The sequence below is a fragment of the Ornithodoros turicata genome, chromosome 4 (assembly GCF_037126465.1).
Source record: "Ornithodoros turicata isolate Travis chromosome 4, ASM3712646v1, whole genome shotgun sequence".
NCBI classification, from domain to species: Eukaryota; Metazoa; Arthropoda; class Arachnida; order Ixodida; family Argasidae; genus Ornithodoros; species Ornithodoros turicata.
In genome coordinates, this window is record NC_088204.1 from 55,597,238 (window position 1) to 55,625,155 (window position 27,918).

At 45.6% G+C, this 27,918-nt stretch overlaps 1 protein-coding gene across 1 annotated transcript in view; it reads right to left on the reverse strand.

The window, feature by feature from the left end:
- The window catches only part of LOC135391589 (gamma-glutamyl hydrolase-like), a 33,279-nt gene extending 5,565 nt beyond the window's left edge, over positions 1-27,714 (reverse strand). The window contains exons 1-8 of the mRNA XM_064621891.1: positions 27,571-27,714; positions 27,393-27,489; positions 14,396-14,446; positions 14,251-14,335; positions 10,272-10,410; positions 10,107-10,213; positions 986-1,076; positions 775-921 (exon numbers count right to left, since the gene is read on the reverse strand). Of these exons, the coding sequence (XP_064477961.1) occupies positions 775-921; positions 986-1,076; positions 10,107-10,213; positions 10,272-10,410; positions 14,251-14,335; positions 14,396-14,446; positions 27,393-27,489; positions 27,571-27,670 (817 nt within the window). The 5' untranslated portion in view covers positions 27,671-27,714. The remainder of the gene's footprint in view (positions 1-774; positions 922-985; positions 1,077-10,106; positions 10,214-10,271; positions 10,411-14,250; positions 14,336-14,395; positions 14,447-27,392; positions 27,490-27,570) is intronic.
- Between the last annotated feature and the right edge of the window lie 204 nt (positions 27,715-27,918).

Consider the following 27,918-nt stretch of genomic DNA (forward strand, 5'->3'; position numbering starts at 1 on the left):
ATAGCGGTGACGATCGCTATGTGAAAGTTCGAGATCGTGGCTCCGATCTTGTACGCTAGACTTGCGCAAGAACTATTGCCGAATCACGTGTCAAAGCGATTAATTCAACGCGCGTTATGGGATAAGGGCAAGCTGAAGAACGGGCCCCAGGTGCGTGACGTTATTAAAAAAGTGCTCAAAGTGTTCACTCCTTGTTACCTATAGGTAGCATGACGTGCACCCGCACGTGTGTGGACGATACAGCCATCGCCATCACTTCTTCGGACATGGATGCCAAAATGCGTTTGAACAGTTACAGATTTAAAAAACTGTGCAAGCAGCACTGATGCCATTTTTGCGGTCTTGTTACGCGGTCAGGCGGACATGCTATGGGAAAGAGCATGTTTGAGTTTGAGTTTGATTTGGAATTTTCTGGCGTAAAGGTATCTGGGAGCATGCTGCGCCGCACTGATGATGTTGGTTTGTTGAAGGCTAGCTGGTTTGATTCATTGCCCATAGCGTTGTCTCACTGGGGATAGAGCATGTAGCGAGTGGACGACTGATTACCTACACTTTGTTAATTAACGTTTTAATTAGATGTTTTCGCGAAAGTACGAGACAGTTGAATTATAGAGCAATCATCATTTGAACACATCCATTCACTGGTGTGTATCTGCTGCTCGTGAATAAAAAGTCGGAATAGCTTTGGCATTGTCCGATCTGTGCTGGACAATCCCTGTAAGGATCTTCACAAGTAACACAATGAATAAAGGATAGTCTCAGTAGAATCCTCACCCTCGTGCACGAAGTAGTCAGCCACGTACTGCATGACCTTCACGGCGTTCTCGCTGTGCGGCAAATGTTGGTGCTTAGCGTTGTCCACCCATTCGAATGCTGCCTTCTCTGGGTGCCACTGTGTCGCGTAGATAGGATAGTGCTTTGCTGCAAAGATGTATCCATTATTATTATTTTTTTTTTTTTTGCTAAAGGCCATTTCAGCTAGTACCTTGCACGGTGGAGATGAAGGTCAAGCCGTCGGCATCTCGACTTGTGGAGAGTACATCGTAGAAGTCATCGATTCCATACTTGGTGAAATTCTGTGAAAAAAAAAAAACTTTGGCTTTGTGGCGGTTCGCGTTATGTACCTTTGTACGGAAAACGTTAATTATCAGCAAAACTGCGTGTAGCATCTCAAATATGTAATACTATAATGGCACGAGATACTGCTTGCTGCGTGTGGTGTTCCGAGAGCACTTGAGAAATCAATTTCGCTCACACTGGTGAGACGAAAGAAGTTAATAAAGCACTAAGAAACGAAACTCATAATCATTGTTCCGAATGACACTGTTCTCGATCCTGATTTGTTGAAAATGGGACGCGTGCGCATTTTCGTCACACACTGGCCACACGGGCGATGTTCAATGATCATTGAAAGCAATGACCATTGAACTAAAGCCACTGGATTGGGAATGCAGGAACCCAGTCACATTACCTTGAACGCGCGCACAGCGCCATGAAGTCTTTAACGAGCAAACTTGTAAAACAGCATTTGATCCCACGTTCTCTGAAATGTTGACACGGTACACACTTGGTGGCGCTACGCACATGTGCAACGGTCATGGGTTTTAATGGTAATTGAAAGCTGCCAGTGTGGCATACGAGGGCGTGCTGAAAAGTTCGCGGTCCGGCCCACGATATACGAACGGGATCTCGTCATCGTAGACGGATTCTCGCTCCGCCCTTAGGGTTAAGCGCACGTGTAGGGACCCTCCCGTCCATTCAGGAAGCATGGACAGAAGGGCCCTTCGGGTGCGCTTAACACTGATGGCGAAACGAGAAAGCGAGACGAAGAAGAGGAATTGTAGGTTTGTATCTCGAATCCATTCAGGAAGGAATGAGTGGAGCAGCCCATTCCATCGAAAACTGAACTATTGAAAGCTGAATGGGAGTCAAACGCGTGACGTCACCACTGATCTTCCAAGCAGCAAAATAAGCTGCGTATCTGCGTATCTAACTGATGGAGGTAACATTTCCCTGAGTTTGAGGAAGGTACAGAAGAGGGACACAACACGTACGAGAGTCTCGTACGTGTTGTGCCTGTGTCTTCCTCAAACTGAAGGAAATGTTGCCTTCATCAAATGCCCACCAGCTCGCTTGCACACTCCTCATTTGTTCCTTCAAGTATCTGAACATTCTTAATATATATTTTCCTGTAATTTTTCTCTCATATTTTCCAGTACTCTTTAAAACTCGAAGCATTTTCGAAAGTTCATATGCTGGGCTCACGGTAAAGTTTAAGTTGTTATTAATCAAGTGACGAAAACAGACCCAAAATTCAGATGCGTTGTATTTGGTACTTCAAGCTATTTTTGTCTCTTCTTATCCTCGACACTGGCAATCTCCCATGGCATGGCGAGTTATCATTTTTCCGCTGCGGGCACTTTCGTGTAGGCCCACGTGACATGCGAAAGAATGGACCTCGCCATTTCTACGCGGACCGACACTCGGGAGGCCAGCGTCCTCTCCATAGCAACGAAGAGGAAGTCGTCTCCAAGGCTGAAAGCAACGAATAAAAGGCCACGCTCGCCCTCGCATTTCCGGCCACTTTGCTCTGTCCTCGTGGGCTCCTTTCCACCTCATTATCGCTCGCCGCAACAACTGATGTCCCTTCTCTTAGGGACATAAACGGCTCTGTACAATACTAAAGGGGATCGCTTCAGGCAGTCTAGTGACCGATACACACGTGCTCTTCAGAAGTGGTAAAGAAATATGTCAAGTGCGTTTATGTTGAGCAGACGGACACTGTGTTTGGGACATGTTTCCGGGCAACAAGATGGTAAGGGGGATCAGAAAAGTAATTTACTAGTTCATTATTCATATGACTCATCGTCGAAAGTAACGGTCAAAGTAACGCGTTATTTTGTAGTTGTTATTTGATTACAATTTTAGCCGAGTCATTTGTAATGGTAAAAAATACTTCTCTCACCTGAGTAGCAGCAACGGTAATCAATTACGGTTTTCGAGTAACGTGCACAAGTCTGTTAGGTCTCATCCTATCGTGCCAGGGGGGCCCCACAGTGTTGTCTACAAAGCCTCCTCATTTACTTTCTTTGGTAACGTGACCCTCAAAAGGGCTTCAAGAAACATAAAACGCACCTCCTCTTCATACGTCACTTTCCCACGCTTTTCTCTCCTGTCAAATGCTCTTAGGGCCGCCGCCTCTTATTCCTTCCTCTCCTGCGCGAAGCATTCATTTCTCCACGTGCTATCACCAGAAGAAAACGGAAACAGAAAAATAGAAAGAAAGCTCCAAGCGAAATCTATTAGCGCATCATACAAACATTAAGTTTCCATCATACTCAACCGTGGAGAATTGGTGTGCAAACTTTCATCCTGGGGATTTTGACACCTAAGACGTCAAAAAATCAAGGAGACTTCTAACGGTGCTAACACCCGAAATTGTTGATTGTGTCCATCACCTCAGTTTTTTTATATCGGGGAATCCCGGCTAAAACAATTTTGGAGACATTAAGCATATCCAGGGAACGCATTTTTGTTTGTAATTCATGAAAAGTTAGGCATGCGGAAGTCGTCAGTCAAGTGGGTACTAAAATGTTGAATACCGTTGAATACCGACAACGCCATAGGCATGCCTCCAATTTGATTTTGCAGAATTTTGAGACTTCTAGTTCATTCTTCAGCGACTTGTTACCATTGATGAAACATGGTTGCCATGACACTGAGACAAAACAACAATCCATTGAATGGCGGCACTCGGGTTCTACGAGGCCAAAGAAATTCTTGACTCAACGATCCGCGGGAAAGGGCATGGCCATGGTTTACTGGGACTAGGAAGGTGTTTTGATGACTGACTATCTCCATCAGGGTGAAACAGTTAATGTAGAATACTAGTGTCACTTGCTCCGCCGGTTAAAGGAGGCTTCCTTTAAAAGGAACACGATGCGGGAAGCTATGGAAAGGCGTCCTTTTGCAGGACAATGCACCCTGTTCGCAAATCAGGCAAGGCAGTGCAGGTTCTGAAGCACTTGCGATTTCAATGCATTGAACATCCCCCGTATTCGTCGGATCTTGCCCCACATGACCTTTTGACCGGACAAAGACGTAGGAACAGCCGAAGCATATTTCGCAGAGCAAACGTCGGGTTTCTTTTTTCAAGGGCTAAAGCAGCTTCAGGAACTACGTGCCAAGTGCGTTGAACGTCAAACGTGAATATGTGGAATTGTAATAAAGGTTTACGACTCTAGGTCCCGTTCTCCCTTGTCGGCCCGATGACTTTTCAGCGACCCTCACCTGAGGATCCTTTCTTTTTTGTGTGTCATATTGCGGTACCACGTCAGAAATGAATTTTGTCCATTGTCTGATAAAATTAACGCGTTAGTGGCTCTTCTCAAAACAGAACTTAATACGCTCACACAGTAAATCACCAGCAGCCAAAGACCCGAGGACAGACAGCAACAAGACTCAAGACTGCTAACTCAAAACGAACGAATAGACATATGAAGAAGAAGAGGAAAATGCTTTATGCCTCAATATACAACCCGACCAGATGTGAGCTACCCCCTTTCAACACTGTGGGTAATACCAATACTGATCAGTACGTTCCTAGCCAACTATCGTTACCAGTGACGTCGGTGTGACTCTCAAAATGAGAGCAGTCTGCCATTTCGGACACTTCGGTGCATTTATGCTCATGGTTACAGAGGGCATCCTGCTCTCTTCTCACATAAGGGGTGATAACGCTATCATTATTTTTAATCATATACCTTGAACCTGTTATATGGTGAAGTCCTAATTTTAAAGCGCAATTATTTATGTCAAGTGCTGCACAGGAACACATACCCTAACAACAGAAGCTAAGTGAAGAAGTTAAGAAAATTTCGCCGTAACTTCTGAGCACTTCTATCAAATTTCTTTCGCGAGAAATTGAACTCTCCCGATTGGAACTTCGAAATTTGCGGAGTCAGTCTGGCGTTTATTTTTCTCCTTTCTTTTGCCTTTTCTTCTTTTTTGTACGGAAAGAGAAACCGCATGAGTGATTTACCCCATCCCGCTGCAGAATACATTCACTACTGTAACGGAAATGGCCGAAATAAAGTTGCGAAACCGTCGTTTTGAGGCACACAAATTGTCGGTCGTACTCAGATCTCCGTAAGAATCGATGCAAGGAGGCCACGTAGCTGCCCTACGCTTTCCCTTTCCCAAGCTGCAGCTGATAACGGCAGCATGCTTCCAACGCAAGTTATCTGAAAGAAGAGCAAGAAGCAAACAGGAATGGCGTGTAACCGTTTTTCTTTCCCCACAACTTGCATTTATTTGAAGGAGAACTGAGCGCCGGTTTCGCTTCTGCTTCTTTTTTTTTTTCTCCTATCACCTAACCAGTAGAAAATGAATTTTACGTTGCAACCAGGTAAATATGACGAGCGTTTTAAAAACGTAAGGTTGGGAAAAATGATTTGGAAAATTCACTTTATAGCGACAAAAGTGCCATGAAGTAACGGCAAAATTCTCCTCGACAGAAATAGCGTTTACCCCATAGTGTTCAGACAAGTAGATATTTTAATGCATTCTTCTTTTTTTTGGTTAGGTAAAACACCGTTAAATGCCGGCATCAGTAGTATATAGTCAGCTCAACTTGCCCACAACTCACACTGTGGCCTGGACGCCAATAATGAGCAATTAGAGCAATTTGCGACCCCCCACAGTAATTAGGATCATTCAGGGAGTCATTACACTAATTGGGGAGCATTTAAGACGTGTCCAGACCACTGTGTGAGTTGTGGGCTAGTTGAGCTGATAAAAAATAAAAAATAGGTAGAAAATAAAATAAAAAGATAGAGATAGAGTGCAGAGAAGAAGTTTAGTTGAAGATCAACGACGCCATCTTGAAGAAAGCGGTCCGGAACGGTCGCTGACCATCGCTGGGTAACGGAGCACAGAGGCAGGCTGCAAAGCATCACAGCTGTGACCACAAGCTCCGGACATCCTGTGACGTCATCACAGCATGTCTGGGCAGGATAGAACAGCTCTGGACATGCGAGGAGAAGAACACTCGTAATGCAGAGGCTGGGAAAGCAAGAGTATGCTAACCATCAATAGCAATCAGCAAGAAGAATTAGTTACATAACAAATCATCCCACCACAACAGGAGCGCCGAACGATGCGACTGCTCCATCCGACAGCCAGGCAGAGAACTGATTCGTAATGGTTTTTTTCTCCTGTATAAAGTCCTGCAGCAGCACCCCCTAGCGGTTACTTTCTCAACTAAGCTCACGACAAAATTATTAAAAATCACGCCTGCGCTACTCTCATTCCCAAGGCAGAAGAAGATAGAAAATGGCGGGGATGCCCGGACAACAGCAACCAGCGCCCGATGTGCACGGGCATGAAAATGGCAAACAAAGCGGGGACAAAGTTGGCGAAAGCATTAGTTACACAACAAGTCAGCTCACCACAACAGGAGCGCAGACGGATGCGACTGCTCCATCTGACAGCCTGACACAAACTGAGCGAGCGCAGGGATTGCGGAGCGACCGAAGACACGTCTACACTCCGCGAGATCCAGCGAGGAAGTGACTGGGGCTTTCGCGCCTTTCTGCTCGCAGGTGTAGCCTCAGACAACGAATGTATGAGCATAGAAAGGGTCATACATAAGCCTGCTGATGATGTTGAGTGGTCTCTCTTATTATTTTAAAAGGGCAGTGGTAGTTTACTGGTGATGTGATTCTAATGACCATGATGAGCCTTTGAGGTGAAAATCGTTAATATGCACGGTGCTTTTTTGTTGAATTCTAATGTAAGAATGAATATCATTAAGAGTAGGACAAAGGAACTCTTGCGATTCAATAAATAATAGGAGTCTTTGTCTTTGCCGCTGTATTCTTTAGACAGGATGTGATGACGTCACACAGTCTGTAGCAATGCATTGACCGTTACTGGAAAAGGTGCAGCAATAGAAAAATGGTGCATATTGTCCTGAACGGATTTATGATGAGCACTGTTTTTGAATAAGAAGAGTGCGTGTACTTAGAAATAGTTTGATGTTGGTTTTCTGCTTTGTTCAAGTGTTTCTTTTCACTTTTTTCACCCTTGTTGTCTGACAAACATGCGCTGACATGCCCAGACCTGTTCTGACATGCTTTCCTTCTACATGTAGCTTTTTCTTTTTGAAAAGAAACATTCTTGACGATGTAGATAGTGCTGCTTTGAATGGGAGTAGAGCTATACTTAATAATGTTGTGATTCATTTAGTTCAGAGAGTAACCGCAAGGGGGACAAGTGCATGGCTTTATTCAGGAGGAACAAAGCGTCATTATTCAGTTAGCTGCCTGGCTCTCGGATGGGATGGACATATATTGCTGAACCATTATTTTGTTTTTTCCTGTACAGTAAGACCTTTGGGAATGAAATGGTTAATTCCTACAATCTCCTCTCATGTATGATGTTTTTCTGCAATAGTTCCCTATGCAATAATTATAGTAGAATAAAGGAAATAATCTTGGCATAGTGATTCAATAAATAACAGGTCCCCTGTGTAGAGCGTACGCGTCCTTGAGCCACGCAGCTGCATGATTACGTCATACCGCGACACTATTGTTTCAGGTGGACATTGTCCAGAGGAGTATTAGTGGAAAAAAACAGTGTAGCCCTGAGACAATAGGATGACGTCACGACCAATGAGAATGGCCTGCAGGGGGCGCAAGGATTCACGTCTCTCTTGGGCACTGGCGGGTGTGAATGCATTAATTCTGCTCCTAGCAATTGTGTTGGCCGTCAGTGGAAGAGCGTAGCTTAGGTGGGGTTCTGTCTGCTTCTGATGGGGTGTGGATGTGTGGTTTGTCACTGGTGAATTGTGCGTGACGATTGTGATGGATTTTGTGATGAACGGATTTGCCATGAGGGAATGTAGTGTATGTGTACGATGATGGTGAGTGTCTTTTCACTCACTGTTTTCACTGTTGATTTGTTGAGTGCCTAGTCCTCTTATTAGCCATTGATGGAGTTACGTGTTAGGATACGTTGTTCTTTTGCAAGTCTCATTTAGTAAGACTTTGGCATTCGCAATAGTTTCCTATGCAATCGTTATAGAAGAATAAAGGAAATAGTCTTGGGATAGTGATTCAATAAATAATAGGTCCCTTGTCTAGAGCGTACGCGTCCTTGAGCCACGCAGGTGCATGATGACGTCACGGCATGGCTTCATTGCAGATTGACCTTGTCCAGTTGTGTCGACCGTCCGTGTGAAAAAAAGTCGGTGTAGCCTTGGGACAATGGGATGACGTCACGACCAATGAGCAACGCAAGAGGAGGGCGCAGGAATGCTCTTTTCTCTTAGCCTCTCGCAGGTGGTCGCCGCAGAGGGCGCTAAGAGCACGCGCATGCGTAGCGGCCGCGGCGCCCCAGTCACTTCCTCGCTGGATCTCGCGGAGTGTAGACGTGTCCTCGGTCGCTCCGCAGTCCCTGCGCTCGCTCAGTTTGTGTCAGGCTGTCAGATGGAGCAGTTGCATCCGTCTGTGCTCCTGTTGTAGTGAGCTGACTTGTTGTGTAACTAATGCTTTCGCCAACTTTGTCCCCGCTTTGTTTGCGATTTTCATGCCCGTGCACATCGGGCGCTGGTTGCTGTTGTCCGGGCATCCCCGCCATTTTCTATCTTCTTCTGCCTTGGGAATGAGAGTAGCGCAGGCGTGATTCTTCATAATTTTGTCGTGAGATTAGTTGAGAAAGTAACCGCTAGGGGGTGCAGCTGCAGGACTTTATACAGGAGAAAAAACCATTACCAGTCAGTTCTCTGCCTGGCTGTCGGATGGAGCAGTCGCATCGTTCTGCGCTCCTGTTGTGGTGGGATGATTTGTTATGTAACTAATTCTTTTTGTTGATTGCTATTGATGGTTAGCATACTCTTGCTTTCCCAGCCTCTGTATTACGAGTGTTCTTCTCGTCGCATGTCCAGAGCTGTTCTATCCTGCCCACACATGCTGTGATGACGTCACAGAATGTCCGGAACTTGTGGTCACAGCTGTGATGCTTTGCAGCCTGCCTCTGTGCTCCGTTACCCAGCGATGGTCAGCGACCGTTCCGGACCGCTTTCTTCAAGATGGCGTCGTTGATCTTCAACTAAACTTCTTCTCTGCACTCTATCTCTATCTTTTTATTTTATTTTCTACCTATTTTTTATTTTTATCAGCTCAACTAGCCCACAACTCACACAGTGGTCTGGACACGTCTTAGATGCTCCCCAATTAGTGTAATGACTCCCTGAATGATCCTAATTACTGTGGGGGGTCCCAAATTGCTCTAATTGCTCATTAATGGCGTCCAGGCCACTGTGTGAGTTGTGGGCAAGTTGAGCTGACTATATACTACTGGCATCCTGTAGGGCCTGCAGCTCAATTCGTCACGCCAAGCACCTGCCCAGAGGCGCTCGTGTTGATGGGGTAACTTCGGCAATAGTCCTTGCGGTTACTATGGTACAGCTTGGGACAAAAGTTTACGGAACACGGCACCTGCGTATTTCTTCATCGGAGCGCTTCCCTGCTAGATATCACGAAGCGATCGAATAGGAAACGGGTGGCGAGCTATTCTATCCATCTCTCAGTATGTATGTCCACTCCTTTTTGCTGCTAGGTTGCCGCTCCATTAGAGAAATGCGACACCCCGGTGATCCATAAACTTTTGTCCCAAGCTGTACCGGGAGCATCCCAAGGAAGGCTACTGAGGGATGCTCGCGTGTTTTCTGTGGTGGGTAGTCCTCTTGGACTACCCTAATCCCAGAGCAAGAGGGTTAGCACACCCCTCTCTCTCCTGTGCCGCCATCATCTCTCCCTTTCCTCTTTCACCCTCCCCTCTTCCCCCTCCCCTGGGTGCACCGAGCCGCCACTTCAGAGCAGGATGACTGCGTTCTCCACCTATATCACCCCCCACCCCCGCGCTCGTGTTGCTTCACAGGATGGCGATACAGAGGGTTTTCTAATAAAATGCAGCAAACGTTTGTCTATGCTACAGCATACCCATGCACATGGGGATTCTTGCACTTCGTTGCCATTGGCTTGGGTTGGAAAAACTCGTTGCGATGCACGCTTGGTGAACGAAAGCCAGCAATGTCTGCTTACCTCCGGCGTAATGCACCACTGGTGCATGTTGTACGTGATGTTCTCCTTGGTCAGCGCGCGCTCCAGAGCCCGAGGAAGCTCTTGGAAAAGACCGCTGTGCCGGAAATCTTTAAACCAAATGGCGTTCATCAAACACGACCCATTTACAAACCATGCTGCAGTTACCTTGTGTGAAGTTCAGCGTTGTGGCAATGTCGTGACCTTTACAGAGTTTCATGATCGACTGGTTCGCTTGCAGGTACATCAGTTCCTCCAGCCCAAGACAGGTCCCCCAGACGGGATAATGCGAGCCTGCGTGGTTGGCCTGGTACGAAAAGCACGCCACAAATGCATCACCAGAACACAATCCGTAAGACGTACAGAAGTTTCCAGAACCGACACACATGACCTGACCAGTCCTGCGATTTGCTAGCATGAACCTCAATTATCCTCCTGTATCACACGCATGTGAGTGTGACATGAGTTTAACAGTGGGGGTTAATAACTTTTATTTTGTTCACCTACACGTTTAACGCCTGTGAAACATTTACTTATTGATTCCGGAAGTCACGAGGCGTTTTTTGGAGTTTTCTGAGCGAGGAGGGTTTCTAACAGGAAATTATACAGCCCCTTTTGATGGCAAAAAATGTAAAATGGAAATCAATTACTGTAAGTGATAGCCTACTAAATGTTTTGCAACTCGACACCGTGTTGCCTTTATCAACCGCCGCACCCCAAAATGTCGTGCTGGACTTCAACAGCTTCCCAAGTTAGGTTTGTGCTAGAACATGCTGTCACACATATCTTCCAAAACTGCCGAATCTCAACTCGTCGATGCAATGAATGCCGAGAGACAGCTCTTCCCCTTTTGGCCTTGCATGGTTCTATCCAATTGAACGAATGACGAATTGGAACATTCCTTGCTTGTCGAATTGGTTGTTCGATGCACATTTGGACCCGAATATTCATGCACAATGCATATTTCTAGGATACCACTCTAACGTACTGTTGGGGACACGGTTAGCTAAAATCGCCTGTCAGTACTTAGCCGCCCCATGTTACCTCTGTTGCGCTTGAAAGTGTTGTACCAATATTGTATTTGAAGGTGGACCATGTGCTGCATGTGTTTATTACTCAAAAGAAATAGCCTTCCAACAGCTGGATATTTGAGATGAGATAAAACACAGAATGCTGATTTTACATCCTGACACTTCTCCATACCTTACCAAGCTTAACAACATAAATCTACAATGTGATGACATATTTCGGCATATTTCCTCCATGGTGGTCATATATGACGGTTGGATATTCTATCACATTCCGGCGCTACTTCCAGTCTAGTTTTTTACCTTTCACGTTCCCTTTCTTTTGCCACTGGTCACGTTCTTCCAAGAGGGAACTCATGGGCTCGAAACCATGTGCCTCAGCTACACGTCTCTGTGACTGCGCAATATTTAGCATGTTTCTTACTACGCATTCATTGGATTGTGCTAACACGAAACGTAGCACCCACAACGGAATTCACAAAACAGTTACCTGCGACAAGTAGTCAGACAATTAAAAAAAAGAATATATATATATATATATATATACAAGGGAAAAATAGTTAACGCTCTATGGCTGCACGTTGAACATATGTTTACAATTTGATCGTGCACTCCCAGCCGAGTACAACTGTTTCGTCCTACTTAGGACTCGTCAGCCGGCGCAGGGAAGTGACACGATCTTGGGTCAGCACTAACAGCGCGTCTCGGCGAGACGTCAATGTTCCACGGTGACGGCGCCACCTGTGGAGGCCGCAGTGCAAGCCAGCAAGTACATATACAAGGGAAGAATAGCTAAAGCTCTATGGCTGCACGTTGAGCATATGTTTACAATTTGATCGTGCACTGCCAGCCGAGTACAGCTGTTTCGTCCTACTTGGGACTCGTCAGCCCGGCGCAGGGAAGTGACACGATCTTGGGTCGGCACTAACAGTGTGTCTGCGGCCTCCACAGGTGGCGCCGTCACTGTGGAACATTGACGTCTCGCCGAGACGCACTGTTAGTGCCGACCCAAGATCGTGTAAGTTCCCTGCGCCGGGCTGACGAGGCCCAAGTAGGACGAAACAGCTGTACTCGGCTGGGAGTGCACGATCAAATTGTAAACGTGTATACAGGGTGGTCCACCAACCATGATAGAAATTCATAGTAAAAAACGTAGGCCCCGGAGAGACATGCGGTCAAGGGATTTTTTCTGCCAATAACTTTTGCCACATATTGTTAACATTTTTATTTCATTTGAATTGATGGAAAGTTAGTTTCTTGAATTGAACTCCGAAATTTCCCGATGCAACCTAACGTTTTCTTTGCGGAAATGGGTTCCCCGTGGTCATTTTACTCAGTATAGCACATAACCCACTCGTAATGCAATCGCAGTTGCCGAAATAAATTCGCCGAAAATCCGTGGAAATGATGCGTTGGCTCCGCCTCTTTTTTCACGGCTCGTAGTTTGAGCGCAAAGCTGCGAAGAAAGGTGGTTGCATTGACACGCCACACCAGAGGGAAAAGGGTTACGGGTCTACGGGTCTGCAAGGTTGAGATGTTACTCTGCCGATCAATAGAGATGGTGAGTCGCTCCTTCGATAGTTCCCGAAAATTAATCTTACTGCATTCCTATGAACATGCTCGAGTTGAGCGATATCCTTCCTTAAAGAAGGATCCCAAACAATTCCAGAATATTCCAATTTTGACCTTATGCAGGCATTGTAAGCTAACACTTAGTACTTGCTAGAACATCTTATAGTTTTCTCCTAACGCTTCGCAATGCTGAAGAACAAACATCCCTAATGTGAGTTGACCAACTGAGATCACTGGTAAGGGTAAGCTCTAAATATTTATACTTATATACTTTGGATATCGCGCGGACATCAAGAAAATAGGAAAATCTACTAGATGGTATCTTCCTAGTTACCCGTAAAAGAACAGTTTTATCCTTATTGATTTCCATTCCACACTGGAAACACCATTGTTTAATTGCAAGAATAGGCCTCTGCAATAGGATATGATGAGTTGTTGACAATATTTCTTTATAAATAATACAATCATCTGCAAGGAGTACAAAAGATATACCATGTGGCATTATACTAAGTCATTAGTATATATTAAAAATAAAAGAGGCCGCTAAATAGTGCCCTACGGTACGCCAGAAGCAACATATGGACCGATGAGTGACTATTTTTAACTTCAACGAAGTGCCTCGATCATGTAAATATGATTGAATCCCACTAACAACCCAGTATGGAAGGCCGTTGTTTACCAACTTCTGTAGTAACTTTGAATGTTGAACCCTGCCGAAGGCCTTACAAAAAAAAAAAGGCAGAAAAAAAAAACATCAGTCTGACCTCCGGTCCTGGCTAGGACGTGACATAAATCGTGTACAACAGAAGCCATCAGAGTCACAGTGGACATGGATTCTCTAAAACCACGTTGGTGAATAGAGATGTACCCAAGTCATTTAAATGGGTTTGAATGTAGCGGGCAACAGCATGTCCTAACAATTTGCAACAAGTATTGGTAGCAGACACAGCACGATAGGTATCAACTAACAGTGCATCGCCCCTTACAAAGTGGAACGTCACGTTCTACGCGCCAGTACTCAGGTATCTCTTCTGTAGTTATCGACATGTTAAAGAGCTCAATCAAAAACCCTAAAATCCGCAACGAGTATAGTCTCAAAAATTCAATCGGGAGACCATCCGGCCCAGCGGACTTCTTAGTTTTAATATTAACCAGCACGTTCAAAACCCCTCATTTGTCGGATTTGTTGAAATACTGTTCCACCTGTAATGGCACGTCGGGAATGATACGTGAAGCTGCTATGACGAACTGTAATAATGAACCCCCATTATTTGTCCCCCCCCGTCCTTGCCTTTCTAGATATTCCATGAACTGAGTTGAGCATTGGAGCAATTCAGTTGAACATTTTTGTACATATGGTTTCTGTTATACTCCTGTCAGACTGCTTAATGGAATTAACATGGCTTCTACGCATACTGAATTATATGTTCACGGCATTTCACAAAGTGTACCACGAGAAAGCTTGTTTAAACCACAGCCTGTTTTGTTCTTTCCTGCAACACTTCTACAACGTGCTGTTGAGTGGCGAGTTAAGGCATGACACCTACTTGGATCGCCAAGCGGAGAAGGATGCGGGCTGCCTTGCTGTAGCCAGATTGCTCAACGGACACACTGCCTCCCGGAAATAGAAATCTGCGCCGACACTAGTTTGAGTTCTTCTGCAATGAAAGGGCCACAAAAACAAATGCTCACCCGTTGGTAGAGTTGAATAGCTGCTCGTAGTAGTCGTACTCTTTATCCACACTGTAAGACAAGCATAGCTCATAAAGCAACCTGGCTTTCGATATGGTTCCAAAAATTTCGAAGACTTAGACTTGATGGCATGGACTCTAAGGGGGACATAGAGAAGAAAGTGGGGAGCTCCTCAGTTTGATCGCCTTAACCCTGTACTTTACTCATCAATGCCAACACGCATTTGGTTCCCAAAAGGGTAATATTTTGTCCCTTTTCCCTTAGACTGTAACTTACCGCATACCGACATATACCGACATACCGCAGAGAACGCTCTGCCGTATAACTCATTGTGCGCTACGTTAACCGATGATTCGGCCGACAGTTATTGCGACAGGGGGGGGGGGGGGGTTGTGAGTTGCCGAATTTGTCATGTGACGAATTGAATCTATCCCTATTATTTTGTTTCTTCATCAGCATCAGGATCAGCGCTCTGCTTCAATAATAGAGTTATCGCTTCTGATTCAAAGAGAGATAGTGGCGAACGCCTTTTTGTGGCAATTTAGATACATAGTCATATATTATCATATATATATATATATATATAATGAGGGGGAAAAGCCATTAAAGAAACAAGTAGATGACACTAGACGTGTTTGAAATTCAAAATTACAGATTAAAATGGCTTCTATGGCTGCACGCAGAGAAACAGATACTCATGGAACGATGCGACAGCACCAGAGGACACGTGTTTCGCCGTGTTTGCGGCTCGTCAGCTCTGGGTAGCAGCGCATCGTTCGGAATTGGCAAACCAGGGGTCGCTCAGCGAGCTATGTAGACCTGGGAGGGTGACTGAGCACTCCTCAATGCCACAGTGCGAGCCAGTCTACTATAATGAGGGGGAAAAGCCATTAAAGAAACAAGTAGATGACACTAGACGTGTTTGAAATTGAAAGGGCTTTTTGAAAGGGCTTTTCCCCCTCATTATAGTACACTGGCTCGCACTGTGACATTGAGGAGTGCTCAGTCACCCTCCCAGGTCTATATAGCTCGCTGAGCGACCCCTGGTTTGCCAATTCCGAACGATGCGCAGCTACCCGGGATCTTCCCGGTGTACTTTCAACAGTAAGGAATCTGGTCGTCTAGATAGGATATACTTTCCCATTTTTTTCCTTTTATTTTCCTTTTTTTTCAGCTATGGCCTCAGTACAGCTCACCCTGAGCTGGCTCCCCAAGAAAGATGACATCACCACCCGGACTTGACCTTGCGGAATGTTCCAGAATATGACTCAGACAACTGCCAGGTGGCATACTTGCACCGATTGTGACGTCACCCAGGAAACCTATTTAAGCAATATGCAACCTTTGGACCTCTTTTGTCCTGACGAAGACAGTGCCACTGTCGAAACGTCGACCATTCTTTTTTTAATCTATGTGTTAAATTGCCCATTAAATAAATTAGTTTTTGTTAACGTTCCTGTAATCTGTAGTCCAAGTATTATTATTTCACTTTTATTCAACTTCGTAGCCGTCTGATATATTAACCTATTTGTTCTATATATATATATATATATATATATATATCTTGAAAAGTTGGAGTTGGATCGGACGGCTACGTAATTATAGTTGAAATAAATGGGAGACAGAAGACAAAAGTAGGGGAAGTAACAAAAAAAGGGTTTATTAAAACTAAAAAATCATGAAAGTTAGGGAGAATGTCTACGTTACGGCGGAAGCTCCGCCTTCTTCGGGACAAAAGAGCTAAATGTGGCCACGAGGCTGATAAGGGGCTTGAGAATGACGCTATCGGTTGGGGGAAGCGTAACAGCGTAACGAACACGTAACTTACAAGATAGCTTGGTCCGCTCTAAAGTGGGCGAACCCACTAGCCCTCCGGCGGGCTGTCATCCATGTAATGGCAGGAGATGCCAGATTTGCAAGTTAATGCAGACCGCACAAACGGTCAGAAGTACAAATTCCAACTTTACCGTCAAGATCAACGCAGACGTAGACTGTAACTCATGCAACGTTATCTATCTAATCCAATGCAACACATGCCGGGCCCAATACGTGGGTCAGACAAAAACTTCTTTCCGAATTAGATTCAACAATCACCGATCGGATGTTACCAAGAAACCTAATCTCCCAGTCTCACGCCATTTCAAACAACCAGAACATTCAATCAACGAAGCCTCAGTTTTTATTCTCCAGTCGAACTTTACCTCCGACCGCTCCCGGGAACAACGGGAATCTTACCTAATTTACAAATTCCGATCGGCCATTAACGAGGACCCTGGCATGCTGTCAACAATAAGAAGTCTAACAACCTAGATAAGACCCTGTTGCCTTTTCTCCTTTCAGCCAGATCAAGGTCCCCACTGACCCACAAGGACGATGACCCCACTCCTGGACCTGACACAGAAACGCTCTGGAATTTCCCCAATTGACAACCGCCACGTGGCGGGAATTTCCCCCAACCGATCGCGTCATTCTCAAGCCCCTTATCAGCCTCGTGGCCACATTTAGCTCTTTTGTCCCGAAGAAGGCGGAGCTTCCGCCGTAACGTAGACATTCTCCCTAACTTTCATGATTTTTAAGTTTTAATAAACCCTTTATTTGTTACTTCCCCTACTTTTGTCTTCTGTCTCCCATTTATGGGGAAAAAAAGCCATTAAAGAAACAAATAAATCATACTAGACGTGATTGAAATTCAAGCTTACAGGTTAACATGGCTTCTATGGCTGCACGCAGAGAAACAGATACTCATGGAACGATGCGGCAGCACCAGAGGACACGTGTTTCGCCGTGTTTGCGGCTCGTCGGCCCTGGGTAGCTGCGCATCGTTCCGAATTGGCAAACCAGGGGTCACTCAGCGAGCGATATACACCTGGAAGGGTGACTGAGCACTCCCCAATGCCACAGTGCAAGCCAGTGAATTGTAATGCAGAAAAAAAAGCCATTAAAGAAACAAATAAATCATACTAGACGTGTTTGAAATTCAAACTTACAGGTTAACATGGCTTCTATGGCTGCACGCAGAGAAACAGATACTCATGGAACGATGCGGCAGCACCAGAGGACACGTGTTTCGCAGTGTTTGCGGCTCGTCGGCCCTGGGTAGCTGCGCATCGTTCCGAATTGGCAAACCAGGGGTCACTCAGCGAGCGATATACACCTGGGAGGGTGACTGAGCACTCCCAAATGCCACAGTGCAAGCCAGTGAATTGTAATGCAGAAAAAAAAGCCATTAAAGAAACAAATAAATCATACTAGACGTGTTTGAAATTCAAACTTACAGGTTAACATGGCTTCTATGGCTGCACGCAGAGAAACAGATACTCATGGAACGATGCGGCAGCACCAGAGGACACGTGTTTCGCCGTGTTTGTGGCTCGTCGGCCCTGGGTAGCTGCGCATCGTTCCGAATTGGCAAACCAGGGGTCACCCAGCGAGCGATATACACCTGGGAGGGTGACTGAGCACTCCCCAATGCCACAGTGCAAGCCAGTGAATTGTAATGCAGAAAAAAAAAGCCATTAAAGAAACAAATAAATCATACTAGACGTGTTTGAAATTCAAACTTACACGTTAACATGGCTTCTATGGCTGCACGCAGAGAAACAGATACTCATGGAACGATGCGGCAGCACCAGAGGACACGTGTTTCGCCGTGTTTGCGGCTCGTCGGCCCTGGGTAGCTGCGCATCGTTCGGAATTGGCAAACCAGGGGTCACTCAGCGAGCGATATACACCTGGGAGGGTGACTGAGCACTCCCCAATGCCACAGTGCAAGCCAGTGAATTGTAATGCAGAAAAAAAAGCCATTAAAGAAACAAATAAATCATACTAGACGTGTTTGAAATTCAAACTTACAGGTTAACATGGCTTCTATGGCTGCACGCAGAGAAACAGATACTCATGGAACGATACGGCAGCACCAGAGGACACGTGTTTCGCCGTGTTTGCGGCTCGTCGGCCCTGGGTAGCTGCGCATCGTTCCGAATTGGCAAACCAGGGGTCACTCAGCGAGCGATATACACCTGGGAGGGTGACTGAGCACTCCCCAATGCCACAGTGCAAGCCAGTGAATTGTAATGCAGAAAAAAAAAGCCATTAAAGAAACAAATAAATCATACTAGACGTGTTTGAAATTCAAACTTACAGGTTAACATGGCTTCTATGGCTGCACGCAGAGAAACAGATACTCATGGAACGATGCGGCAGCACCAGAGGACACGTGTTTCGCAGTGTTTGCGGCTCGTCGGCCCTGGGTAGCTGCGCATCGTTCCGAATTGGCAAACCAGGGGTCACTCAGCGAGCGATATACACCTGGGAGGGTGACTGAGCACTCCCCAATGCCACAGTGCAAGCCAGTGAATTGTAATGCAGAAAAAAAAGCCATTAAAGAAACAAATAAATCATACTAGACGTGTTTGAAATTCAAACTTACAGGTTAACATGGCTTCTATGGCTGCACGCAGAGAAACAGATACTCATGGAACGATGCGGCAGCACCAGAGGACACGTGTTTCGCAGTGTTTGCGGCTCGTCGGCCCTGGGTAGCTGCGCATCGTTCCGAATTGGCAAACCAGGGGTCACTCAGCGAGCGATATACACCTGGGAGGGTGACTGAGCACTCCCCAATGCCACAGTGCAAGCCAGTGAATTGTAATGCAGAAAAAAAAGCCATTAAAGAAACAAATAAATCATACTAGACGTGTTTGAAATTCAAACTTACACGTTAACATGGCTTCTATGGCTGCACGCAGAGAAACAGATACTCATGGAACGATGCGGCAGCACCAGAGGACACGTGTTTCGCCGTGTTTGCGGCTCGTCGGCCCTGGGTAGCTGCGCATCGTTCGGAATTGGCAAACCAGGGGTCACTCAGCGAGCGATATACACCTGGGAGGGTGACTGAGCACTCCCCAATGCCACAGTGCAAGCCAGTGAATTGTAATGCAGAAAAAAAAAGCCATTAAAGAAACAAATAAATCATACTAGACGTGTTTGAAATTCAAACTTACAGGTTAACATGGCTTCTATGGCTGCACGCAGAGAAACAGATACTCATGGAACGATACGGCAGCACCAGAGGACACGTGTTTCGCCGTGTTTGCGGCTCGTCGGCCCTGGGTAGCTGCGCATCGTTCCGAATTGGCAAACCAGGGGTCACTCAGCGAGCGATATACACCTGGGAGGGTGACTGAGCACTCCCCAATGCCACAGTGCAAGCCAGTGAATTGTAATGCAGAAAAAAAAAAGCCATTAAAGAAACAAATAAATCATACTAGACGTGTTTGAAATTCAAACTTACAGGTTAACATGGCTTCTATGGCTGCACGCAGAGAAACAGATACTCATGGAACGATGCGGCAGCACCAGAGGACACGTGTTTCGCAGTGTTTGCGGCTCGTCGGCCCTGGGTAGCTGCGCATCGTTCCGAATTGGCAAACCAGGGGTCACTCAGCGAGCGATATACACCTGGGAGGGTGACTGAGCACTCCCCAATGCCACAGTGCAAGCCTGTGAATTGTAATGCAGAAAAAAAAGCCATTAAAGAAACAAATAAATCATACTAGACGTGTTTGAAATTCAAACTTACAGGTTAACATGGCTTCTATGGCTGCACGCAGAGAAACAGATACTCATGGAACGATGCGGCAGCACCAGAGGACACGTGTTTCGCAGTGTTTGCGGCTCGTCGGCCCTGGGTAGCTGCGCATCGTTCCGAATTGGCAAACCAGGGGTCACTCAGCGAGCGATATACACCTGGGAGGGTGACTGAGCACTCCCAAATGCCACAGTACAAGCCAGTGAATTGTAATGCAGAAAAAAAAGCCATTAAAGAAACAAATAAATCATACTAGACGTGTTTGAAATTCAAACTTACAGGTTAACATGGCTTCTATGGCTGCACGCAGAGAAACAGATACTCATGGAACGATGCGGCAGCACCAGAGGACACGTGTTTCGCCGTGTTTGTGGCTCGTCGGCCCTGGGTAGCTGCGCATCGTTCCGAATTGGCAAACCAGGGGTCACTCAGCGAGCGATATACACCTGGGAGGGTGACTGAGCACTCCCCAATGCCACAGTGCAAGCCAGTGAATTGTAATGCAGAAAAAAAGCCATTAAAGAAACAAATAAATCATACTAGACGTGTTTGAAATTCAAACTTACAGGTTAACATGGCTTCTATGGCTGCACGCAGAGAAACAGATACTCATGGAACGATGCGGCAGCACCAGAGGACACGTGTTTCGCCGTGTTTGCGGCTCGTCGGCCCTGGGTAGCTGCGCATCGTTCCGAATTGGCAAACCAGGGGTCACTCAGCGAGCGATATACACCTGGGAGGGTGACTGAGCACTCCCCAATGCCACAGTGCAAGCCAGTGAATTGTAATGCAGAAAAAAAAAGCCATTAAAGAAACAAATAAATCATACTAGACGTGTTTGAAATTCAAACTTACACGTTAACATGGCTTCTATGGCTGCACGCAGAGAAACAGATACTCATGGAACGATGCGGCAGCACCAGAGGACACGTGTTTCGCCGTGTTTGCGGCTCGTCGGCCCTGGGTAGCTGCGCATCGTTCCGAATTGGCAAACCATATATACCACATATATATATATATATATATATATATATATATATATATATATATATATGTTTACAATTTGATCGTGCCCTCCCAGCCAAGGACAGCTGTTTCGGTCTACTTGGACCTCGTCAGCCTGGCGCAGGGAAGTGACACGATCTTGGATAGGCGCAACAGTGCGTACTGTAGACCGAAACAGCTGTCCTTGGCTGGGAGGGCACGATCAAATTGTAAACATGTGCTCAACGTGCAGCTACAGAGCTTCGCCTATTTTTCCTTTGTATATATATATATATATATATATGCAGGGGGAAAAGCCATTAAAGGAACAAATAGATGGTGCTAGACGTGTTTGTAATTCAAACTTACAGATTAACATGGCTTCTATGGCTGCACGCAGAAAGACAGATACTCATGGAACGATGCGGCAGCACCAGAGGACACGTGTTTCGCCGTGTTTGCGGCTCGTCGGCCCTGGGTAGCTGCGCATCTTTCCGAATTGGCAAACCAGGGGTCACTCAACGAGTGATATACACCTGGGAGGGTGACTCAGCACTCCTCAATGCCCCAGTGCAAGCCAGTGAACTATAATGTAGGGGGAAAGCCATTAAAGGAACAAATAAATGGTGCTAGACGTGTTTGTAATTCAAACTTACAGATTAACATGGCTTCTATGGCTGCACGCAGAAATGCAGCCATAGCATGCATGCTGCGTGCAGCCATAGAAGCCATGTTAATCTGTAAGTTTGAATTACAAACACGTCTGGCACCATTTATTTGTTCCTTTAATGGCTTTCCCCCCTGCATTATAATTCACTGGCTTGCACTAGGGCATTGAGGAGTGCTGAGTCACCCTCCCAGGTGTATATCACTCGCTGAGTGACCCCTGGTTTGCCAATTCAGAACGGTCCGCAGCTACCCAGGGCCGACGAGCCGCAAACACGGCGAAACACGTGTCCTCTGGTGATGCCGCATCGTTCCATGGGTATCTGTTTTTCTGCGTGTATAAATAAATATGATAATTGTCCCAAAAAGGCGTACACCTCCTCTCTCTTCCTACCAGAAGCGATAACCCTATCATTCGTGGCCATGGTTAGAGCAGAGTCTGTTATGAGGTGAAGTTATGTTTTTAGAGTGTATGTGTGTCCTGTTTCCGGTCGTGTGTTGTGTGTCGTCCCTGTGTGTGCCCAGACTCAGGCTTTCACATTATGGAGTTCATCCACCAGCTGGCTTGTATATACGTCATCTTGTCATGTGTCGTTGTGTCTCGCAAACTTGTACTAAAAGAAAAGGTAAAAAGTACACATACAAAGAAATACAACAGGACGCCTAAGAGAGGAACGCACAATTAAATAGATTCCGAAGTATATGAAAAAAAAAAATCATTATTTTTCCTACAATCTTAAAATAGAACATCCCCACATGGCATGGTGAAGGCGAAGCATTGCACAGAATGATATCTTTAACACTCCTGATTCATGGAAAGCAAGGGGCTCACACCTTTTTGGAACAATGCAACATAACTGCATAAGTGTCCCAAAAACAGCGTACATCCCCCGTTTTTATCCAATCAAGACGTCGTTCACGTGACTTCGCGCGCGAAGCAAAATTTAAAAGTTAGGATATTTATTTAATTAGTGTGAGTATGGAAATGAGCCCCTCAGCGCGGACAAGTCAAGTCACATCTACGAATTTTAGGGTTATTGCCTTGTGACCTTACCTAATACCTGGTTTCTGCTCTATTGATATTTAGGTGCTTTTCACGACCGAAACTTTAATCGGGATTTTCCCTCTGGTTCCTTCACTTGTACATTATTTGTGTGAATTTATTACATGAACGAATGTAAAATAAATAAATAAAGGCCAAGCAAATATTAAGGCTCCTGATTGGCCGACTGGTATGCATAATGTGTACAATGTCGCAATTTCATCGGCCGTGAGCCCAGGGTTGCGTGAATTATCTCGAACTGTGAGCTCTATGGGGGCCTGCTGTCGTTCTTGCAGGACCCGACCGCATTTCCCTGATGGCGGCATAGAAATCAGGCGCCTTACTACTGCTGCACATGAACCAAAACCAGCAGCGAGTATCTCCGCCCTATAGACGACATGCGCCCGTGCGTCATTGATTACGTAACGCCTCCACCCAACGTATGCTGGTGAGCGCCATCAGATTTATCACCATATCAGCCGAAGCGATTGTCCCGCTTCTTGCCCCCCACAGCAAAATATAACCTCCAACCGGTCTTCTCGTGACGTCACATGTTTGTAAACAGAGGGTCGTCTATAGGCTGAAGCTCGGAAGTTTCCATTGAAATTCCACTGAACTAACGTGCAAGCAGGGGGCTCGGACGCACGCAGCGGCTTAGAGAAAACGTGCGATTGAAGCGCAAGGCACTTTTCTGAAACGGCTGCTGCCCCAACCCACCCTGATCACGGATCGGGTGCAGTTGAGAACTAGAAGGTCATTCAAGGGATTCACTCCACAGAAAACGAAGCGCGTGCCGTATGATTACAGCTTGTATATTACATTTGGTGGTGCTGAAAGAACAGTTGAAAGCCACAAACGACTATAGTGCTGTGTGGCACAGAAGCCGGCACGACAAGTGGCCGGCAAATCAACAAATTTATACTGAACATTTAAGAAGCGCGCGACACTTTCAGATCTGTCCAATATTGCGCAGAAATTGTACCCTAGTCTTCAAATGTCTTCAACACTGGCTCTAGGGAACTCCGTATTTTTTTATCTGGCGCGGTAGCATGACGGCCACATCGTCGACGTACACATACATAGGCGGGGGTCATCTGTTAGGCACCCATTTCGAATGGCACTAGCAAATAGATGGCGCAGCGAAGCTCTGGTTTCACAGTGTGCCACTCCCGGTTACGAGAGGCAGCGATGTCATTCGGAATCATGGTTGGCTTTGAACGTGTTAAAGGGGCTATGAACTGTACCAAGCTAGCCCGCCGACTGTGTCGGCTCCAAACGGCGATTTTAGCTTGTTGACTGTGACACACCTTTTGTATAGATGAATCGGATAGGTCTGTATCTTCACCACATATAGCACGCTGCTAACCAACCAGCATCCCCAGTGACGACGTCCTGGCTTCTGATTGGTTCATAACCTGAGGCGAAACCTATTATGTAGCATTATGCACGGCATTATGGATTCAAAATAGGCTCCGCCTCCCGTTTTCAACAAATCAGGGACGAGAACATTGTCATTGTGGATGGTGGTTGGCTAGGAGCGCGCCATCTGATGAACTCGATTTTAATGGATGTAAAGCACAACGTTATGTGTACCTCCGCGTTCTTCTTCAAACGTAACAATGGATAGTGTGTCTGGATGGCGGTACGTCTATTCGCCCGTATCGGAAGGAAAAGTACGTTTTTGTATTAACGCTGCACATGTTATGAAGAAGAAGTATTGGACAATAAATTGTAAATAGAATTACGAAGCGTAGAAGAACATATTACACCTATTACACCCGTAACTATACCTATATATACCTATACCTGCAGATAGGAGTTCTTTCCTGCTTTAAAGGGACTCTGACCAGAAGCTGGACAAGTCTTTCGTATCCATCAATTACGATAGTACTATAATATGACTCCAAGTCACACGTGAAATATTTGGACTGTCTAATATCAAAACCATAAACAGACGCAACATCTATCCATTACGTAGGTTATAAGCTTTCACGCAGAATCTTGCCTAAAGGGCGAAAGATTGTAACATACGTGATAAATATATGTTTCATGCCCTCCTGATTTTCCGACTTCAGGAACCGTTAAAACCATTACATATGAGAACAAAATTAGCCTATCAGATAAGTCGCCATTAAAGCTACACGTTGTCACATAGCCTCTGTTGTCTGAACTCAATATGCCCATGTTGCATGTATTCGTTGCAGGTATAGTTTTGTATTGATATGCTTACCATGCATCTGCACCTGAAGACGATATGTGCAATCGTTTGTGTAGCTGACAGTAGTAAACATACAAGCGCATGGGAGAAGTTATATAGCATTTATTACTCACAGATTTGTAGGTACACCTCGTAAGCATAATTGACTAGTAAAAGCGTTGGAACTGCACCATTATACATTGCACCGGAAATGTTAGACATGCGTGAAGTTTGAAAATTTCAATTCTGTGTTTGTTTCAACGTTAATCACTGAAAGCCTCTTTCTGTTTGCAAAATTACATCCGTCAAACCTATAGTGCCAAATTTTAGTGTTACTGTTGGTGAAGCCTGACCACTAATTAGTGGCGAAGGAGAGTAGCAGTATGGGGGAGGTAAGCATTGCATCCATCACTCTGTGTTAGAAACTTATGGCAACCAAACAATGATGGCCTAAGCAGTGAGGATGAAACGTTGCTCTCACGGAACCGGGCATTGTTAAACGGAAATTACGCAGAACCTTGAAATTCGTATTGTTTGAACATATCTGTAATGTGCGTTTGTAGTGATACTTTTTAACACAAGTGTATTTAGTAATAATGCAGCACGTAGACAAATCTGCTGGGGGCGAATCATCACACACACATTTTCGGTGCGCAGCAGGGAACACGAAACGCACCGGGAAGCCTCCTAGTCATGCGTAGCAGATGCTTTGCAGCCAGATGAGGCAAAACTCCCGTTCCTCCTCAGTTCAGTGAAATCACATTACAATAATTGGTCAATAATAACGCTATCTACGCAGCGGCGCAGCAGACCGCAGAGCAGACATCCCAGTTTGCGGGCCGCAAGTCGGAATGTCAGTGAAACTAAAAAGACACTTTTCTAAAAACCGCGAAGAGTTTCAGATAACGACTTTGGACACATAATCAGTGTTCCCTGATGAACACGTCGTATGAGTATCGTTCCATTCTGTAACGGTCGAAAATCGGCGCAGCTGAACTTTAACCAAGGTACGCTCTATTCCACAGGTGTGTGATTGACCACAATACCACCGCTAGAAACACTCTATCACACTAGGTGTCGACTAATAATGTATATAGTAGTACCAAAAGTGCAAATGTGTACAGTACATTTAATACAGAGTGGGGACATGTGAAACCAACGTGACCTAGTTACCTTTCAAAGTTTCCTGCAATAATTCGGCTCAGACCTCAGGCCTTCGACAGATTTGATACGAAGTCACAACAAAGTCACTGTGGAGTGATCGTCTCATGTTTCAAAACCAGGTGTGCACTCAATCACAGCCCTCCATTTTCTACATGCTTGAGAACCTAGGACAGGAAACAAACCAAAATAGTTACACAAAACTTACTTGTGGAGTCTTGTTGTTATGTGAAAATCTACATTCGGAATGTTGCTGACGCTGACAAAAGTATATATAAACGGTAGTATGCATATATCACTTCACCTCATGTGGAGTCACTATGATGTGAAGCGTTCAGGAATTTACGAGGATAAGATTCAACGTGCAGGCGGGTCAAACATAAGAAACACACATACCGCCAATCACGCATTTGCTATGGTTGTCTACGTGTTTTCATTTCGGGGGTTACGTTCGTCACAGTCCATAGATTACACACGGTTATTAGAAGGTTATGTTTGGTCGTATAATGCGCTCCTAAATTACGTGCACGACAATACAGCTGCGCGGATACCCGCGCTAGACATGGAACTGATACAATACTAACCTTGTTAAGTCCAGTTTTAAAACCACATGTGAATACACCTGGTTTCTTTAGGCGAAGGTTCGAAGAAAACAGCAAGCTTTGCACTGTGTCGTCAGGTCCTCAGGTTCACTTGAAATGCTGCTCACGAAACTTCGCCGAGGCGAGTGATTGCAACTGCCGTTATGGTTCGTCGCTTCAACAGTACGCCTTCATGATTTGATCGAATATTCAAAACAATAGCGAAAAACAAGCTCGAAATCCTTGTGACAATTCCAGCACCAGCTCAGTGTCCCCGATAAAGGCAAGTTGAACCGTGAATCACGCAATCAACACAAGAACGGACCCATATAGAACGTCGTAAAACCTAAAACAGCTGTTGAATGAACGGTACATTTTTCATTTTAACACTATTTAACAAAACAATAACTGAATTAAATGTAACAGAAATATTAACATATAAATTGCGTTTCACGAAGAGAATTGATATTGCATCGCGTGGCCACGTGACGCTTTTGCGCGTCGTGGGTGGTCCTCAAGTTCACGTCACTTTGTTCCTGCGCCGGGAATAAATGTATGGTTTCTCGGTTTGACGCCAGGCGCGCTGCACTTCGATGAATTCGAATGTTTAATATTCAAATTTAGAGAAACTGTGGCGTTGTAATGCATGAATGAAAAAACTCTGTTTGTTGGTCCCATAGTGCTCCTGTACTATATTGTTAGACTACCTGTTACCATCCACAACACGAAGGAGAAGTCAGTATCAATGAAAACTAGTGGCCCACGGTACTTACAAGATTGGCACCACGCGCGCCCCAGCCGACTCCACGAACTTGACGTATGACGCCGAAATGTGGGTAGGCCCTTTGTACGAATGCTGTGCGAGTATGCCTGCGTTTCAATACAGGCAAAGCATGTACACATAAAATACACGTAACGAATCGTGGGCGACGATCTTACGAGGAGCCTTACCTATGATGGGTCTCATATTGAGCCCTCCAGCTTTGGCGAGACCATAAAAAAGCAACAGAAGCAGAGCTCGATCCATGACTGATGCACTCTTTGGAGACATTAAGAAGAGGCCTTATTCATCATACAGGCAGCCCCAATTATCACCCCGCCAGATAGTAGAGATCGTGAGTACACTCGGGAGCTCCTGATAACTGACGTGATGCCCTTCTTGAGCGGTGAGTGGAGATACTGGCTGTATATTGGTTGGCTCTCTGTCTGTCTGTCGATTGTCTGTATGCACAGCGCGTTCGAAATTCCGCGTTACGTTGAGCTGTCAATCGACCTGCACGTGAGGAGATGCCGCCCTGC